The 19,192-nt window shown below is 41.5% G+C and overlaps 1 protein-coding gene and 1 long non-coding RNA gene across 3 annotated transcripts in view; one reads left to right on the top strand and one right to left on the bottom strand.

The window, feature by feature from the left end:
• The window catches only part of EPHA4 (EPH receptor A4), a 131,337-nt gene that overhangs the window by 30,547 nt on the left and 81,598 nt on the right, over positions 1-19,192 (bottom strand). For both annotated transcript variants that reach the window (XR_013931638.1, XM_080409020.1), the window contains exon 6: positions 229-353. Coding sequence is in view for 1 of the 2 variants with exons in the window: in XM_080409020.1 (XP_080265146.1) it covers positions 229-353 (125 nt within the window). In the remaining variant the exon portion in view is untranslated. The remainder of the gene's footprint in view (positions 1-228; positions 354-19,192) is intronic.
• Positions 1,688-3,525, top strand: LOC308072351. Its single transcript, XR_013931639.1, has 4 exons — positions 1,688-2,509; positions 2,652-2,758; positions 2,852-3,076; positions 3,196-3,525. It is a non-coding gene; the product is annotated as an uncharacterized lncRNA (long non-coding RNA).

Raw genomic sequence — 19,192 nt, 5'->3', positions numbered from 1 at the left:
GCTCAGCTCCTAGGTAAGAAAAAATAACAAAATAAACTTATACCATACAGTTGGAACAGCCTATGAGTCTCATTCTTTCAAGCGACTATTCAAGTGCACAAAATCCTTAATTGCATTTTATTAAACTGAATCTACTTGGTTTCAAATGACGGAACCATAATGGAACAAAATAAAAAGCTCTCCCCAAACCCAAACAAAACTCCTTGCTTGTCCACCTCTGAACAGTACCTTTTCATAGTATTTGACTTCATACTCCAGGATGACTCCATTTGGCCTGTCAGGTTCCAGCCAAGCCAAGGCAACACTGTGCCTTGTTATCTCTTTAGCCTGGATCAAAGCAATTGGGGATGGAGCTGCCAGAAGAAAAAAAAAAAATTAGTTTGAATGAGGAACTTATATTTTTAATCATAGCTTTCACAACACAACCACTTGCAGAAATCGTGTTTTTCTTGCAGTGGAGGGAAGTTAGAAGCATTAAATGTTTTTTGTGTTTTCTCTTACAAAAATCACATTTAATCCTCTCTAATAAAGCTCATTCTTGGATTCTGGGCAATACTAGATAGGTGGGTTTTAAAGTAACAATACGGTTGTCTAAACACTGCAATGTTCATCACACCTAGGTATAAAACTCTGTAAGAAGCTAAGGTACTAAAAGATTCTGCCTTATTTTTATCCTTTCTTAGGCACAGTGCATAGACTTCTACTTCTGTTTTGGTTCACAGTGACTCTCTTCTTCCATCTCCTCAAATTAACTGATGTTACTTCATTAGCTATTTGCTTTACAGGAACTATGAAATTCCTAAGGGACCAATATGGCTTTCTCTAAAGCTGAGAAAATACTGCCACTGAATTAAGTAAGACCAGAATAAAGCTGAATACATATGAATTTGGACCCTCCCATGAAAACCAGGAAACTTGTATTTCAAGAGTCTGAGCCAATTTGTGCTTCGTAACTTGCCCTGCTTACGTCTGAGTCTGTGAGCAGCCACTGGAGAATGGGGAAGCTCAGCACCCAAGGGCCAGATTCTGGCTTTGATGGCTCTTTCTCAGCCAGAAGATATCAGAGATTGGTCCATTGTGTACCAAATTGGCATCATCTGACCCTGCCTCATGTGGCGCTGTACTGATGTGAGGAATGGAAAAAGCAGGATTACACTGCCAAGGGTAAGGGCTGAGCAATTTTTGGAAAAACTCTACCTAGCAACAAGCTAAACTCAAAGATCCTTTAAACTGTATCTGTGTGCAGTAATAAGGGCTGCAATGAAGAAGATAATGGAAAACATCTCATCGTGCACCCTATACTTTCAATAGAGCCCCCGCTAATGCTGAAGTTCAGGGTTTTGACTGGCTGGAGGACAATGCAGTCTCCCTTTGACTGTGACAGCAGCAGATTCGTGGCTGCGCTGGGGGAACGGGTTTTCTGAAGATTTATGAACCCGGCTGCCCCTTTCTTGCTGTTGTGTTGCTGTGTGGTCACGTCTCTAGCCAGCTGTTATCAAGCTCTTTTGACGGTGACAATAGCTGGTATAAATGGTGGAGTCTCCAGGGATAAAAAGGGACATTCATGAAATTTTTAATCTTATCTAACAAAGCTGTCCTGTATAACCAGAGATTAGAGGTCTTCCTAAATTGAATATATTTCTTCTTTTGTCCCCTGAAGCTGTAGCCGTGTTGCTCTTCCCCCCCCCCCCCCCCCTTTCCCTTTCTTCTTGTTTCTTTCCCTACCCTTAACTTTGGGATGACGATCCATGAAGCTGCTGGAGAGTAAAAAGTATCCTTGAAACACATATCCTTGAAAACTACCAAGAAAGACAAATAAATAAAAGTCACAATAAATGAAAAGAAAATTGAATGTCGAAAGCCTCAAACCTACTTGACCATATCAGACAGTTCTGACGGAAGTGAAAATAACCAGCAGACACTGCACAGCCACAAAAGGGTGTCTTCTCTTGATGTGAAACCATCAGGGAGCTGCCTCCTGATTTACTATTTGACAGTTTGGCATCTCTGTTAGAAATGCCTCCAGAACCTTCATCTCTTTTTCCTTGTCTGTCTCTCACATGCAAAGGCAAATACTGGATGACAGAGGAGACTATAAACACAGCCAGCAGGGAGGATCCAGGTGTGCTACATCAAGTTGTATCTGTGGCATGACTGAGAACCTGCTTAATAACCTCACAGTTCCTCAACAGAAAATCAGGCTTTTTTACTTCCCTTTTGCAGTAAGAATACTGCAAATTAGAAATCAGATTTCTTGCCCTAAAACACACACACATGTGACATTACTGATCAACCAACCACAAAGAAATCTGCTTGATCAGTGCCTCGTGCAAGGCAGGTAGGCAACGCTTTTTACTGAGGATCTGTCACTTATGCTGGTCTGACCTCAGGAATCGTAGAAAGAAAGTTCACTTTCCTCCCTTTATCCTCTTTTTAACTTCCTTGGTTTTCCGATTCATTTCTGCAGGCATTTATATTGGAATTTAGTGAATCCTTCAATATTGGGCCGGTAAGTGCTGTATGAAAATGCTTTTCTTCTCTGTTGTAAAATGGCTATTTGCAGCAGAAGAATATATATATTAACTACCCTTTCTTGTGAAAGATGCTTAGCTTTATATATAACAAGTGCTTTCTCATGTCTCTCAAAAAAGGACAGCTGATCTGAGGCACTACACCATACTGGAATAAACAACCTGCTCCTGGCCTCCAGGGCACAAAACAGACTTATACATCAATTCCTTTGTTACTCCTTACAACTGTAAGAATGGCTCTATTTTTTTCCTTCCTGTCCTTTATATGCAAATTCATCCTACTTGGCTTTTAATCTCTTCTTTTGTCCTGTATTCTGCAGATGAGCAATTTGTTTCTGAGGGGTTTTTTGTTTTGACTGTACATCCTGCCTCTGCATATGCCATACAGAAATGCTAAGAGTGCTGAAGTCCAGCGACAGGATGAAGTACCCGAACTGCAAGAAGCCGTCCAGGAGCTCTTTGACATCCCTGCAGCACAGACCAGTAACGGCCTATGCAATAGGATGGTGAGCTGCAACTCTGCAGACCTTAACAAACTGGGCTTGGTAAGCACAGGGAGTACTAACGGTTATCCCACTGCATGGATAAAGTCCTCCCTTGCCAATTCTCTCTTATTTCTGCAAATAGCCCGACCATCAGGTTTATTTGTTTCCTTGTTTTCCAGGATCCACCAGTTGACCTGAGTAGCTGAAAGACCGAGCTTCTGGAAGAACAACAGGTCTGGGTCCCCTTGGACATGTATTACCAAAGGGGCTTAAGAGTATGGTCAGTAGAGTCCGGGACAAAGAAGGCACTACCACTGCCAGCTCGTCATGGAAATGCGGGCAGCAGCCACAGCCTTCTGGGTGAGCTTCTGCAAAATATTTACTTTCATTGTTCTTCTCCCTTTTGCCTTTAAATTGCCTCTTAGGGATGATGTGAAGATAAACATGAAACAGGTTGTAAAATGATATTTTGATCATGAGTGGAATAAAAGACAGAATCTTCTCTTCTATGTGCGTGGGCTAACTGTTCATTATATACTTGCAGTCCTAGACAAAAAATGCTGAGGACAGCCTGACCAAAAAGAATACGCAATTAAGATGTTCACAATAAGATCAAATAATGCTTTTGGAAGAAAGTGGGAGATCACTTTTTCTTTCTCTTTTTGCACTTTCCTCCTCCCTCCTCCCTGACATTTGGAAAGGAACAGTAAGCAAAAACTCGTTTCTCAATCATCATTGCTTACAACAGCAAGTTTTTCTCCCACGTGTGCACAGACTGTACACACCAAGCACCAGTTCTGCCAGAACAGCCCATTTCACAGGGAAGAATGACAAGGTATTTTGGTGCCTAAAAAGGGGTCCCCTTGAACAAAAGCATGAAGTGTAACTTTCCCTAGTTCAAAGCTCAGCAGTTCCTCTCCCTTAAAAAAACCCACTCCCTACTGATGTGAATGTTGCAATTTTCTTTTATCTACTTCCTCAATAACCTGCCATTAAACACCTACTACTAGTTTTATTACTGCGGTTCTGAGCTTGCGGCCTACAGAGAGAGAAAGAGCACAGATGTACTACAGAAACTTCACCCAAATGCCATAAAGCCATATCCCAAGGCTAGTAAGTGTTGAATTGTAACAGTTTTGAGGCACTTTAAAAGATGGCAGAAGCAGAGTGTCAGTTTTTCATTACTGGTTCAAATTAGAAGAGGAGGGAGAAGGGAAAAAAAACCAGGAAATAAATAGATGCAATAAAGTCTCTGGCATGTAGGCATCCATGAGTGAAAACAGCCCTTTATAAAACTACAACACGTGAGTGCTCAGATATCAAAGATACACAATGCCCAGTGTTTTATTGAAGATGCCTTCTTAACCACAGCAGGGTTTACTTTCCACTCCCCATGATTTGAATTTAAATGGATCATGTTTACTCAAGGGGTCTTTCACTGATTGAAAAATATACCCACAGTTTGTACATTATCTCAGCTAAATTCAAATAACATATTTAAATTTAATTACTTGAAGCTTAGGGGTTTTCATGCTTTTCTTTTTTCCCTCAATTGCACACAACAACACTTATTTGTTCTTATCAATGGCTATGTGCTTTGTCAAGCATCAAAATTAAATGCTTGAAAGCACTAATGATGTTACTGTGATTAAGGGTTTTTACCTTCCAGGGTAGATACTAAAAGCCTGCTCCATTATTAATTACATTTAAAAAAAATAATAATAATAAAAAAAAACACCACCAAAAAAAACCCCAAACACAATACACCAAAAAAACAACACAAAGATTTCTGAGAATCTAACACTGAAAAAAAGTCCTTTTAGAAATCAAAACAAGGCAATAAAAGACCTTCTCTTAATTGGGACAAAACACATTTAAGGGAACCTGGCACATTTCAGGTTTTCTCTTTGAATATTTACCTTGTAATATCGTGGGGGCTTACACTGAATTTTGTAAATTATATTATCAAATACTCTCGCAGCAGGAAAAGGATGTACAACACAGAGAATCAAATATGGTTTTAATCACTTCTAAAGGCAACATTCTCCGGGCCCAATTCTGGTATTTTTACGCATGTAAGAGAGCAACCTAACTCTACTACTTGATGACTTCACATCAAGTGAACGGAGAAGCTTCCAGCCGTATTTAGTCACATGGACCAGAATAAATTCAGAAGAAAGCCGTTCTGCTCTTTCCTAAAGCGTTCGTGTTCAGTTCTGCTTCCCGTTGGTCCCCTGACCCTTCTACCCACTCCTCTCTCCTGCCTGGGCAGAAATGCTCCTCTGAGTAACACCACCCCCATGCTCCAAGCACAGGTCAGAGTATATGCTCTATGCTATACACATGTGCTTAGCATATGCATAAGCCATGGATGTACCTAAGGGTAAGCACATGAAAGGCTTCTGCACAGGTGAGCCGGTGTGTGCACAGATTAGATGTCTGCGCACGTCTGAAGACCTGAGCTAGAGTCTGGCATTCCCATTCCTCGCTGCCAGTATGACAGCTACACCTTTCTCCTAGGGACCGGCAATGGTCTGTGGGCAGATGTGCACTTTAAAAACTAACCACAGGTGTATTTTATTTTTTTTTCATTACTCCCTTTGTGTAAGTGGAGCAAACACTTGTACTAGTGATGACTGGGCCAGGTTAGGACTTGGACAAGGATCTAGAGGCCTGATTACTCAACCAAGCCACTGGAAGCCTCCCAAGACATTCCCGAGTCCTCTGTCTTCCCACCGTCCGCCTTTCCCTCCCCCAGGAATGACGACTGGTGAGGAACACCTCCCAGCTTGGAAACTGAGACACGCCAAGATTCAGGCCAGCATTTTCAAGCTTCAGCATTTAAAGCAAAGACTTTAAATCTACGCCACTAGAGTAAATTGCCCAAGGTTATCCACCCACACTTGAAAATCCTGGCCAACGTAACGTGGGAGCAGTGTGACAGCTGAGCCTGACCTCTTTCTCTCAATCCCTTCAGTCTGCCGTAATACTTCTGAACTAAACTCTCCCTCCTCGTTACTAGAAATTACGCTGCTCAGGAAAAGCATGAGCCCAGCCACAGGATACTCTCACAGGACACGTTCATCCCAAAATGACAGGCACAAGCGATCCTCCCTTTCTCTCCTGGCTCCGCAATCCAGTCACTGCCAAAGAGCTCTGAGAAAAACAAGGGACAAAGCCCTCCAACCCAGGGACCAGCTCACATCAGTTATGTTTGCAATGGTATGTTCATAAAGAAAGGGGCTAGAAAATGAGATTTTAAAGACTGTTAACACAGCATCATGATGTTTTAAACATTTCCTCCATTTTAAAGTTTTCATTTCTTGCCTCTCCCAAAAGAACCTGTGCTGCAGATCTTGCCAAACCACAAAAGCTGGCTCTGACTTGCATCAAATCAAAAGCTTGAAGGAAAACCCAGGCTGTTAGCAGCAACAAATAGTAGTAGTTGAGGGTTCTTAGAGTGCTATATTTTTACCACGCTATTCCAGCTTCAGTTCTCGGAGACAGTAGCTGTTGAGGCTCCCAAAAGAGCCTGTGTATTTTCTGGGTTGCATGTCCAATTCCGCATCAGTTTTAGCACAGACTACTTCAGCATACCAGAACTGCTCCAATTTAGATCAAACCAATTACAGGAGCTGAGGTCTGACCACAGTTCCCTGTGGTTTACGTCAGGAACTGTAATGAGACAGGGGTGATGAAGAAGATTTTGCACACCCAGGAGACAGCTCGTTCTGGCTATTAATTTCTGAGGACCAGCTCTCGACAGCACCACATTATTTTCAGGTACTGGCCCTCCAATTCTGAAAGCCAAATAATGATGTCAGCTAATGCAATGCAGGTCTGGAGTAACTCCAAAGATCAGAATCTGCAACCTGCAATCCTAAAGATTGCCTTAAACCAAAAGGCTATAGAGTCTACATAGTATTTAGCAAGAGATCTGTATTACAATTCAAGCATGGGGTCTGTTTAGTCTGAAAACTGCTTTTTTTTTTTTCTTTCTGCTAGCTTGCTAAGAAATCCTGTTAGCATGTTCTGACAAGGATAACTTAACGGTTGCCAACAGAAACATGGCAGAATACTGTGTATTTCCTGTAAGTATGAAAGCCAGCTTGAAACAAACAGGAAAACAAGTCTTTTAGTTGGAAGGCAATTTATAAAAATCTGTCTGAACATTACAACCACTTCAAAAAAGCAGCACTCAAACATTTCTAAATGCTTAAACTAGAACGATTAACACAAGAAGGGTGAACATACTCAGCGCTGTGAATTGTTATAAGAAATTCTAGAGCTATAAGCAATTTGTTAAGATGGGGAATTAGTCAGCAGCTGTCTGACCTGAGCAGGTTTGGAGCCGCTGGTCACAAAGCAGGTCACATTGCAGTTACTCTTCCCTCTAGTTGAGGTTAGAATCTGACCCAATGTAAACAACAATAAATTTTGTAGCCTAAAGAAGCCAACACTGATGCTCTACTGCGTTATACTGGATTGAGAGAAACAGAGAACATGGGCCACGGAGTCCAGACAAAGAGAGATTGCTGTAACTCTGAGAGTCCTCCTTTAGGGCCCGGAGCACTCGTGCTTCCAAGCAGAAGCCACAACCCAAATTTGGGTTGAACACTTCTGGGAAGCACATGCTGTAATCATCCTCTTCCTTCCCAGGTGCCAGTGCAGCAAGCACAGACCGCCCAGGAACCACTGATGCTGGGACACCGCGTACAGCACCCCAGGGTACAGCGGCGCTGGGGGAGCCGGAATGAGAAATTAGAGACCATAACCTCTAGTTATTAAAACAGATAATAATGTTGGAAACAGGACATTCCCCAACCACTCAAAATATGTGGTCTGGAGCAATATGACCCACTTACCACCTTCTCCTCAGGGCAACTCTAGCTCACCCCCACACCCTGCTGTTCCTCCCGGGAAGCCCGAGGTAGCCACCAGAGTTAATTCCTCCCCAGCAATAGCCTGTCCTTCACTTTTGTATTGCTGCACAGCAGGAGGATCTGCTGAGCTGCCTTTTCAAAACAAACTCCTCCACTCCCCCTCCAGCCCCTTCCACAAGGAAATCAAAGCAACCCTCAAAGACACATCAGATGTCCCCAAATGAGACCCCTGTCCCATTCTCTAAGCCCTTCCTGAAGTCAAGCAACCGTCCAGCCGCTCCTCCTCCTATTTTCCCATCCTCCCGCCCACAGTCAGAGGAGTTAAGACATGTCTGCATAGATTGCATGAGTCAACAGACAAGGTGGGTAGAGCTGTTCTTAAATTGTACAGGACCAACAAAATAACTTACTGTATCTGTGCCCTGCAAACCACTTCTTGTGCGCAGCTGTCAAACCACTCACAGTAGCGTACCAACAATACATAAAACAATACTAAAAATATTGAGCCTACTCTATGAATAGCCTAAAGGGGCAACCCTTTGTCTCACATTGCAAAGGACAGCTCTCACCTGATGCCTCATGTCTGTATCTATTAACAGAAAGCCTTTTTTTCTGGTCCTTGGTCCTTTCTTATACTTGCCACCAAGTTACCCTAACAGTTATGGCATAAAGCTTTACCCACTATGGGGCAAATATGTGATTTGGTACCAAACACATCTCCTAATGCTGTTCTTGGTTCTTGCACTTTACATTTTATTCATTGAAACATGGATATCTAGATGAGATATATATATATGCATATATGCATATACGGACTAAATAACTTCCTTTGTCACTTACTTTCAGCATTAAGAATATTAGATTTTGTAAAAAGAGCTGCTTAAAAGCCCTTATCCTATATGCCACTTAAGATTGAAAATACTGGAGTATCTTCTAAACAAAATAAATAAATGTTATGACTCATTTTGATATAGCAGTAGTCACTGTTTTAATAAATAGATTTGGCCATATTGCCTCATCCTGGCTTCTGAACTGCTACAGTAATAGCACAGCGTTACACTTTGCTATTTGGGTTTCTCAGATCAATCAGCCAAAGTCAGAAATGGCAAGAATCTTTGAGGAAGAAAAGGTAACACCATTATAAACATTTTACTGCAACTGTGATGCACAGCTCCAACAGCAACTGCAGGCTGGGTCTCATACGTGCCCTCCTGAGCCTGCAGCACCTAGAAGAGTCAAAATCCAGAACTCACCCAACAATAAAAATCACAATTCCCATCTTAACACTTGGAGTAATAAATTGTTTCAGCATCACCAACGCTAAGGAACTTTATCTTTATTTACTTCAAGCTCCGTGACACAGAAAAGGCTGGTGCAGAAGGTTTGCATTTATATTGCAGCTGAACAACATATAAATTTTAATTATAGTTGATATTCAGAGCATTCAGCTGGAACTCCAGTAAAGCACCTTCTGTACAAAGGTTAGATGGATTTGACATGATATGATCTCTGCCTCCGGGCTCTTGAGATACCCTTGAGACTGAACCAAGGTTTAGGTTTTGTGAGCTCATGTTAGCACTTTGTGAAGGACACTGGTCCGACAGCACTTGGAGATCCTCAGTTCTTCCAGGATGCTGCAAGACATCCTGCCATACTCCCCCATCCACATTCCTCTTCTTCAGGGGAAAAAGATACTCTGTGCTTTTGGAAAAGCACCAAAGAGAATCGGACCCCAGCCCACCTAACTCTCACACTCGGAGCTCTTCTAACAGGTCCTCTCACTAGAACCGAATTAAGTCCCCTTTCTCTTACCTGCAATGGGCAGATTTCTTCAGGAGATGAAAAACCATTAATTTGCTCAATGACAGAGAAAATGATATTCTGCATACAGTGTTGCTGCAAAAAGCAAAGCTACCTGAAGTTTGCTGTTCCGTACAAAAGAAGAAAAAAAATTTAAAAACCCTGACGAAGGACAAACTGGGCAAGAGTCTTAAGCTTCCTGAAACACATAAACCTTAAAATTAAAATCTTAGTTCATGATGTCGGTTACCAGTTACATCATAGGTGGCACATAATTAAACTTACAAAGGGGTTTCATTATTTTGGTTTTATGCCGGATATGGAAAACCAGTGCATTATTCATTTAAAAATTGTGTCAATTAGAAAAACCCCAAATGGAATAAGCAATTAAATATTAAAGGTGGCTGCCTCAGTGGAAAACAATCAGAAAGATAATTGGTAAAGTTTCCTGTGCAATGCAAGTGCCATTACAAAGTCTGAACAACTTCAAATCTAAAAAAGTAAATAAATAAATAAATAAAACCCCCAAAAATCAACCTCATGAGGTTATGAAGATTTGGAGCTGCACAAAGAAATCGGCCGTGTTTATTTCCTGGAGGAGTCGTGAGCTACAGTTTGGGCACATAAAAGCCCGTGAAAACAATAACCCCTAATTAGCTCAGCAATCGCACAGATGGGTCTGCGCTCCATGTCTGGAGCTTCGTTTTTAGTCCCAGATTCCCAGCAGACAGGAGGACACTGAGAGCCCACCCCAGCTCCTGATGAGGAGATCTCTGCTCCCCTCCAAGGCCAGGGCCCTGGCAGGTACTGGCAGGGTGGAATGGAGAAGTGCCTGGGATGGGGACTGCAAGGAAAAATATAATCTTCATTCAAAGCCTGCAATTCAAAAATCATTTCTTCTTCCAACAGCATGCAAACCACTTTTCAATGTTATGTGTCTCCTTGTAAGGTTCCTGGGTTTTGTCATCAACAAGTCCAAAAATTTTATTGTCTTCTCATTCGATCTAGGTGAAGCTGGTAACTTCCATCAGTCAGACTGAAAATAAGCTAGGAACCCCCTGTGCTACAGAGCCCCTCTAACCTAGGATGTTTGCAGCTTGTCAGTGTAACAAATGCAAATAAAAAGATTCTCTGTTAATGAAAAATGCCACATCTGCAACCGGTGCTAAAGAAGTCTCCCTTTGAGCCCAGCCCACTCTCTTCAATCAGTTCTTCCCAGTACTTGCATAGTCGCAGTTTTAACGTTCAGCACAGGCAGCAGTGAAAGCAAACAGCTGAACCGCTCGTGGAAAGGCACCACTGGGTCTGCACATCATGTCTGAAGTACAACGGAGAGCCCACAAATCTCTGCAGCTCCTACAGGACTCCTCTTGCCCACTCTGTCCCAGAGCGCTTGGGGAGCTTGAAAAACACAGGATTTAACGCTCAGCCCCTTACACATTCCAGTCACTTTCTGTCTTATTTATGTGCATGCACAATATCCTGATAAACTAGAAGGGAGGCTGCAGCCATTCCATCTGCATTCCCTTTTATGCTAAGAAAGATAAATTGAGGCTGATTCAGAGGACAGATTTAAAGAACGCAGTATGTTACCAAGACAAGCGCAATCTTCCCAGGGAGCCGTTGTAGTGGCTTGTCTTGAGATCATGCCTTTATTTGTTTGCTAAAATAAATGGACGCCACACAAAACTCAATTCATATACGAGACATTTCTTCCAGCCCACTGTACCTTCCTATTTTGCTTAGCCAGAACTGTCTTATTTTATTATTTATTGATGGGATCATTTAATGGCACATAGAAAATTAAAAATAATAAAAAGCTAATTAAAATCTTCAGTGCTTTCCTTTTAGTCTTCAGTAATCTATGGAACTGAGAGACATTTATATCCAAAGCACATTACAGTTTAAAGGTTTTTCTGTCTGTAATAATCTGTGGATACTTTCAATGGATTTTAATACAGACAAAACCAAAGAGATTTTATGGAACAGTAGAAGTATTTAATAAAAAATCAGAATCAGTCAATTGTCTTTTTAAGACCAGGTGATAGAATTGGATAGCAGGGATAAAAACCCTAATAAATTCTGCAGGAACTGTTCAGAAGACTGAGAAAGAAGTCATAATTTCCCTTTAAATTAACAGTAGGACTTTTCCATAAGGGATGTTTTGAATTACAAATGACCAGAGGAATAAAATACAAATGCTTCATCTTCCTACGCCTCTCTAGACTGTATTTAAAAAAAAAACAAATCCAAAACCATGATCAACTTTTGTTATTATCAGTTTACAAATCACAGCTTTCAGAGACCCTGAAACCATTCTCGGAGGGCACTACTAGGAGTTCTGGGACTTCGGTTCTTGAATTTAGTAATGAAGGCAGATTATCTTAATCTAAGGAGATGCCATGAAATCCTTCAAGTAGATGCAGATAGAGGCTACGCATTTGCCTGCTTTGTTTGGGAGGGGAAGCCCACTGGAACCCTGCCATAATAATGAAGCGCTCCCTGCACACCAGTTCACATGTGGGGCTAAATCTGAAATGACATTTCTCAATGAAAGGAGCAGTATTCGCTCGTGTGCTCAGCATTTTGATGTCTGCCAAAATCTGGCAAACATGATTATAGACATCCAGTAGGCATGCCACAGCTCTATTTAGTCCTCATGTTTTAACGCCACGCTATGCAAAAAATAAATAAAAAATAAAAGGCTGCCTTGCATTGCCATTCTGGGAGTATGACTGCATGCACAAGGATGGACTCGACACGTTTTGCAGTGCCTCATACAAGGATGGAATATCCGAACCCAAAGGGGGCTGCTTTACCACCCTTATGGGGTCAGTTCAGCATCCTGCCCTCCAAACTGTAAGCCAGGGCAGAAACTTTGGGCTTCAGGGACTAGCAATGTTTACTTGTGCTACCCTGCATGGCATTTTAATTAGTAACTGTGCGGATTTAAAACCTTTGAATGAACACACAGGGGCAGTTGTGCAGCCTAGCTTTTGTGTTTCCACTCTCTCAAAAAAAATCCTGTTTGAGGACATCAGCAGGGGGTTAATGGAAGCTTTGATAAAGTTCTCCAAAGCCTTTTATTGTTGCTCAACTACAGACTGGACTCTGCTGTCTCTCTGGCTGCTTTCCAATTAATTTAGCTGCAAAACAACTAGAAAATTTAGAAGCCCACCTAAACATTTGGTAGCCACAAACATTCTTGGGTAAAAAGTCCTTCCACATTAAAATATCTTCTTGCCAATTGCTTATGGGAAGCGCTCAGACTGGACGACAAGCTCCACGAATGTGAAATATCAGCACACTGCCAGCGAAACAAAACACGTAGTTAAATAGTCCACAGCTTATAAAAGCTGCAGCACCGTATCGTCATCTCTGTCAGTTTGGTAATATTCAACTGTACCAACATCACTGAGACCAGAATTTGATCCGATTTGGCATCTCCTAAACGTAAATTTATATAATTTAAATATGGTCAACGCTATCCAGTCCTGAAATTAAATGCCTTATACCCCAGGAGGATATGTAACTAACTTCCATTTCTCATAGCAGACCATGACATCTTTTTTAAAATGTGACCAAACTTCTATTTAAATGCTGCAATTACTTGTTGGCATTATCTGACATGCAACTTGTCTAAGCTGTTCACTGAACCCTGAAGCTGGTTATTTACTAAGGATCTTTAGAAAGCACTTTTTTTTTTTTCCTTCCGACCAAGACTTGTATCCCCCACCTTGAATACAAATTCATGGAAATGGGTGGTGCAGATGGCTTTGCCAGCAAGCAGGCAGTTGTTATTTTAATTATTATTTCTTTGTGGAAAGCTGTAGTTACCTTAAAATAATAATTTAATCCCCCTCAACAATAGTTTTCCCGGTTTTGTTTTTAAGATGGGAGCACGTATACTTATAACTACGCATTTATTACAGACCATCAGTTAAAGCCTGTGCAAGAACACAGAGTTGTTAATAAGAAACTCCCACTTGCATCTGCCAGCTTGGAGAAGCTCATTACTCAGACACATTATCTTACGCACATAATTAAACGTGCAGTAGAAGAAATCTGAAGTGGTCAACACACGGTATCTCTGAGGCTCTGAGAAATCTCATGCTCAGCACTGAAATTTGCCCATTCAAAATTATTCCTCGCTGTTTGCTTCCATGCAATTCCCAAATTTCTTGCGCTGGGAGCACTTATCTTCTTTCTAGATCTCCCACCACATTTATATTTGAAAGGTCTGTGGTTTCCCAAAATACGTTGTTGGGTTTGCTTCAGAAGTCCTTACGGCAACTCCCTCCAACGTAAATCTTCAGACAGCAAAAGCCAAAACACAACTCCCTGGGAGAAACAAAGCAAGGGAAGAACGAGGCAGGTCGCTGTCCTGCACAACCCGGCAGGTCGCCTCACCAGTTATGGCAGGTGAAACCCTACAGCAGCTGGCACCTTGTCATAACCTCTCTGCTTGGAAATGTGTGTACAGGCAGGGATTGCCGCTCATGTCTAGCGGATAAATGTGAAGCCTTAAAAACCATACTGGTTTAGATTCACAACGAGAATGAGAAAGTTACGTACAATTAGCCTGGAATTCGGCAAGATGCTGCAACAAATCACTCGGAGTGTCACGCTCATACATTACCCCTTTTTCAAGTCCCTACCTACTAGTTTTGAATCTCTTTCCCTATTGAATTCACACTTGACACAGCTCTGTCTGAGGAACAAGGAGACTGCTGATCCACCATCCTTAGTACAAACACCTTTAAAGCAAAATAAAAACACCCCTTTGCAACAACTCCCCTTTTCCTTTCCCTTGAAATTTTGCAGAAAAAAAAAAAGAATGTAGCAGCTAAAAGTATCACAGGCACATCCCATGCTCTGGACATCTGGCATGTTTCCAGATGTTTGCCAAGAGATTATTTTAAATCAGCTACGTGCCAAAGTTTCCTCCTGGGTTTGTGCGCCTGTAAAAGGACTCCTGGAACATGCTACTTGTATCCTGTGGCTGCAGGGAACAAGTAACTGGAAAGGGTGGGACCATACTGGTAGCAAGTAAGTAAAAAAAAAAAAAAAAAAAAAATTGAATTAACTTGACTCCTGGATGTCCAGGAAGGCTGCAGCCAGGTAACTGCTGTGCCCAGTACCTGGAGTGCCACTCGTTCCCGTGGGCAGAGACACAAACTCGCACACCTTCACAGCTTCCAGGCTGGGCCATCCAACTTGCTGCAAACCTCAACACTTCCCAAGTGGTCCAAAACACTCACATAGTAACAGCCTGTCTCAGCACCTTAATCCTGCCATCCACAGCACCCTAAACCTCACCAGCACTACCCTGTCCTCACACCACCCAAGGGAGCCAGGCGAGGAGCTGGGCTGGAAAACCCACCGGCCATGAAATGGGAGCTGACCTGCAAGAGCCTCCTGAAACCCTCAGCAGGCACTGGGGAACGGTAATACCAGAACAGAAAATTACTGATTTTACCAGCTTATGCTATTTAGAGAGTCTGTGAAACTGTGACATGACAGTATGATGAATCTTGTCTTCAAGTTCACAGAGCTCCTTTCCCTGGCTATTTGAAGATGACGTCTTCCTTGGAGTTATACAGCCCTGCAAAATTATGTTTCAACACAACAATAAACAGTCCATCACCAGGACTACATTAAAAAAAAGGAAAATTTTCGCAGGAGTTCAGCATAAAGCTATAACAGTCTGAACAACTAGAGACCTTGCTATTGTTTTAAGCGAAATTAACTTATTTTATCACCTCCCTATCAATAACATTCTCAGTATGCACATAAATATCACCACAGACAACAATAAAAAAATAGTGTGTTCACTCTCAGCAACCAGAAAAGATTTACTATTTATACTGAAACCAGGACTACACTCAAAGAACTGTTCAGAGAAGTTCAGAGAATCAGATGGATTGATCAATCTTCAGAGTATCTGTTAATTGTATTTTCCAGTAGTAGTCTAAGGGTATTCATACAGTCACCTAAAGAAAGCTCTGCGACTGAGATCAGCTTAACAACGTCTTTTGATGTTTCACTACGGAGCATAGATAAGTTACAAATATCCAGGAAAGTAGCACATTAAAAAGAAAATACTGAAAACCTGAGGTTTCCTGGCCTTGGCATGTGTTGCTTTTGATTGGCCTGAGCAACTATTACTTTGTCGATACGAGGAGTGCACGCTGACCAAGGGCAATGTATGTCCATGAATTTTTACTGACTGCAAATTCAGCTCTGCACAAGCTACACCACACCGGCAGAATACAAGACCTTATATGCATTTTCTGTGCTGTTCTGCGTAACACGTGAGGAATGCTAATCAGCATTTGAAAGGAAACGTGGGCTTTCAAAGAAGGCCCACCAAAACACAAAATGGGAATATATATTCCCCTACCAAAAAGTCCAGTAGAACTCGTGAGTCATCTGGAAGCGAATGACTCCTACTTCTTTCCTTCCCCCCTGCCATTTCTAACTTAAAACTCAATCATCCTCAAAGGATCGGGATCTTTCAGATTATTTTTTTTTTCCTTTTTAGTAATGGAATTAAGAACATAACCAACAAACCAACCTAAAAGCTAAATAAAGCTTAACAACAGCTGACATTTTCTCTTCCTAGAACTGAATGTATTTCAGGTTCATCACAGTCTGGTTACCACAACTGCAGCCTGTCCCAGAAGAATACTCTATTCACGCGGGTCTTCTCGGTGGTGCTCAAGTCATGGTGGCACCGTGACCCATTTTAGCTCCTGCCTGGAAATGGATAGTGAACAACCGCAGGGCTCTGAGTGACGGTGAGGGACCAGGGGAGCATACAAAAGAGGGGGGGGGGGGGGGGGAAGGACTGCAGCACTGCCAGCCACATCGCTCTGCCTCTGAGATGAAGCAGCTTTGAGACAGGCGAACAGACAGCTAGACAGGCAAGGTGTGGGGGATCGCACAGACAAAGGAGCTGGGGAGAGGAGCAAGAACAGCAAGAGGAAAAAATGGGACAGAGAGCCTGATATATTCATAAGAAAGATCAATTCTTGATCCTGAGCACAGGCAGCTTGCAAACATTCAGTCTGATGCAATGGGAGAAAGAGTAAGTTTGTTTATTTATACTGTATTTTCATCCTAATTGGCACATCCTGCCTCCACCTAGCTGTGCTGGTCCACTTAAGGAAACACAGAGGCCAAGGTAACCTAACAAGGTAACAAATCACCAGGCAGTCTGTTTATTCAGAAATACCAGCCGTTTTGGCTCCAACAAGCAAAGGAGCAAGAAGGACACCCATCCCTCATAAAATGCAAACAAAAAGAAGGAAGCAAAGCAAACAGCATAATGAGTTCGGCCTTTAAATCTCATTTTGAGCTTGTGGAGGCTCTCCCCCCTGCCTTATGAATGCCTTTAGCATCCGTGCAAAACCTTGTCCTTGCAGTGCTGCCCCCTCGGACACGCACAGAGCCGAACTTAGCAGTGAGCCTGGCTGTCAGGCTGGAGACCGAAGCACCTCAGCTGTAATCTTTAATAAAAATATAAACTGTTCAGCGCCTCTTCAAAAAACCCAAAAGCTGCCTGCTTGCTGTGAACAAGGTCTCTTTATTGAGAGATTTACTTTTAATTTCGAACAGCTTTGCAGCATATCCTTAGCAGAAAAAAAGAGCGAGCCCAGAGATTTTTGAGCTATTCAGCCAACTGCCTGGTGGAGTTTCTCATTGAAATTAGCTTCTCCTAGCAGCATCGCATGAGAATTGCTGGTTTGCATCTCTTTCACAAGTCATTTCACATTTTTAAAAGATGGACAAAGTGATGATTTCATTTGATTGAAAACAGAAAGCCAAAAAAATCACCACTGCTGGTGGAGACCCTTAATATCAGCATTTCCCAGTACCCACTGTGCTAAGAGCACCGGCTCCACATTTCAACAGCTCAGTGTTCCATACTTCGCTTTTATAATTTCTTTTTAATCTTATATGGGAAAAGAGTGTCAGTTCCCATCTCAAAAAAAAAAAAAAAAAACCTATTCTAAACATGTAGAATAGTGAGCTGAATTCAACATTCAACATTCAGAATTCTTAAAATGTCACAACATTGAAGTATTTCACTAGGAGACAGAAATTTTAACTTGGTTCAAAGCCTGGAATTTCACTTCTCTCATTAAAAAGAGAAAAAAATAAAAGCTATAAAACCTAGGACCTTTTCAAAGGAAGCAGGAAAAATACTTTTTCAAATGCTTTTTGATCCTGCTTTGAATGGCAAAAGCTTATTTTCATTTAAGCATTTTTCTACAGTATTGGAAACTGAAAAGAGTTTCTAAACAAAGGGAGAAAGTAAACTGCCTCGTTTCATTATCTCCAGGAGTAAAATGGCAAAAGTAAACAAAAAACCACCCGTGCCTTCCAACAGCACCTTTCATGTCACTGCAACACATTTCTTCAATTTTGTGCTGAATATACCAATAACTGATTTCTCATTGCTTTCTGTACGTCTCCAAATGCATACCTTCTATAGGGGCTGGCAGCAATGCAAGCAAACATACAAATATTTGGATTTCTGATTCAGACATCAAAAACTGCATTCGAGAATTTCTGTATATTTTCTTCAGATTACATGGTTGCATATTTGGAAAGTCAACTTGAAACTGCTGTTAAGTGGACGGATTTCCTCTTCCCTTGCATACTTATAACCCTTACTGAATTTAACTCTTAAGATGCACCTCTCGCAAACAATGCCAGCAAATTCCCCAGAATACAACCCAAAAGCACTGCTCATACCTAAAGAACTAAAGAGCCACATTAGTAACAATTTTTTTTTTTTATCAAATGTTGGAAAGCACAAGCACAGATAGCAAAAACAATAAAGTAATTTACAGATTTTCAGTGTTCGTAGCTCATTTCTATTAGCAAAACAGGGATAGAGTGTTATTAAAGGAGCTTGGCTCTAACCTGAATTTAGAAATTGCTGCAAGGAAACCAAGGTAGCTTTACATCAGTGTAAGAAAGGTGCAAGATCAAAACCAAGCCTGTGGCAGTGCTCAATCATGACATGATTTCTTTATAATGAAATATAGTGAAAGAAAATTAGTGGCACAAGAATTTTAATGCACCCCAGATACACATTTACAATGATTAAACAGATCAGTACTTGTAAAACCCAAGGGTCCAACTTTACAAACCTTTACTTAAGCAAACAGTTTCACTGAAATCAATGGGATTATTTGCATATGTAAGGACTGATTATCTCCGTTGAGATCTCTAGGTTTAGGCTACACATTTCTGTTTAGATCTTCTAAGCAGCAGAATATACAAAATTGTATGAAGAACAGGAGAACGCCAGCACCTTGGAATTAATTTTCATTTGTATCAGTACAGTTTTCTCCGGCCCTCTGAAGCATTTGATAGACTGGGCATGTTTCAAAATTGGAAGTGTTGGCAAAAATACAAATTTCCTGATGTGAAGAACTGCTACTCATGGATAATAAACAAAATCAATTCTTATTCGCAT

Source organism: Falco punctatus, assembly GCF_963210335.1.
Source record: "Falco punctatus genome assembly, chromosome: 13".
NCBI lineage: Eukaryota > Metazoa > Chordata > Aves > Falconiformes > Falconidae > Falco > Falco punctatus.
Note: the sequence above shows the minus strand (reverse complement) of the source record. Positions and strands in the feature narration are given on the sequence as shown.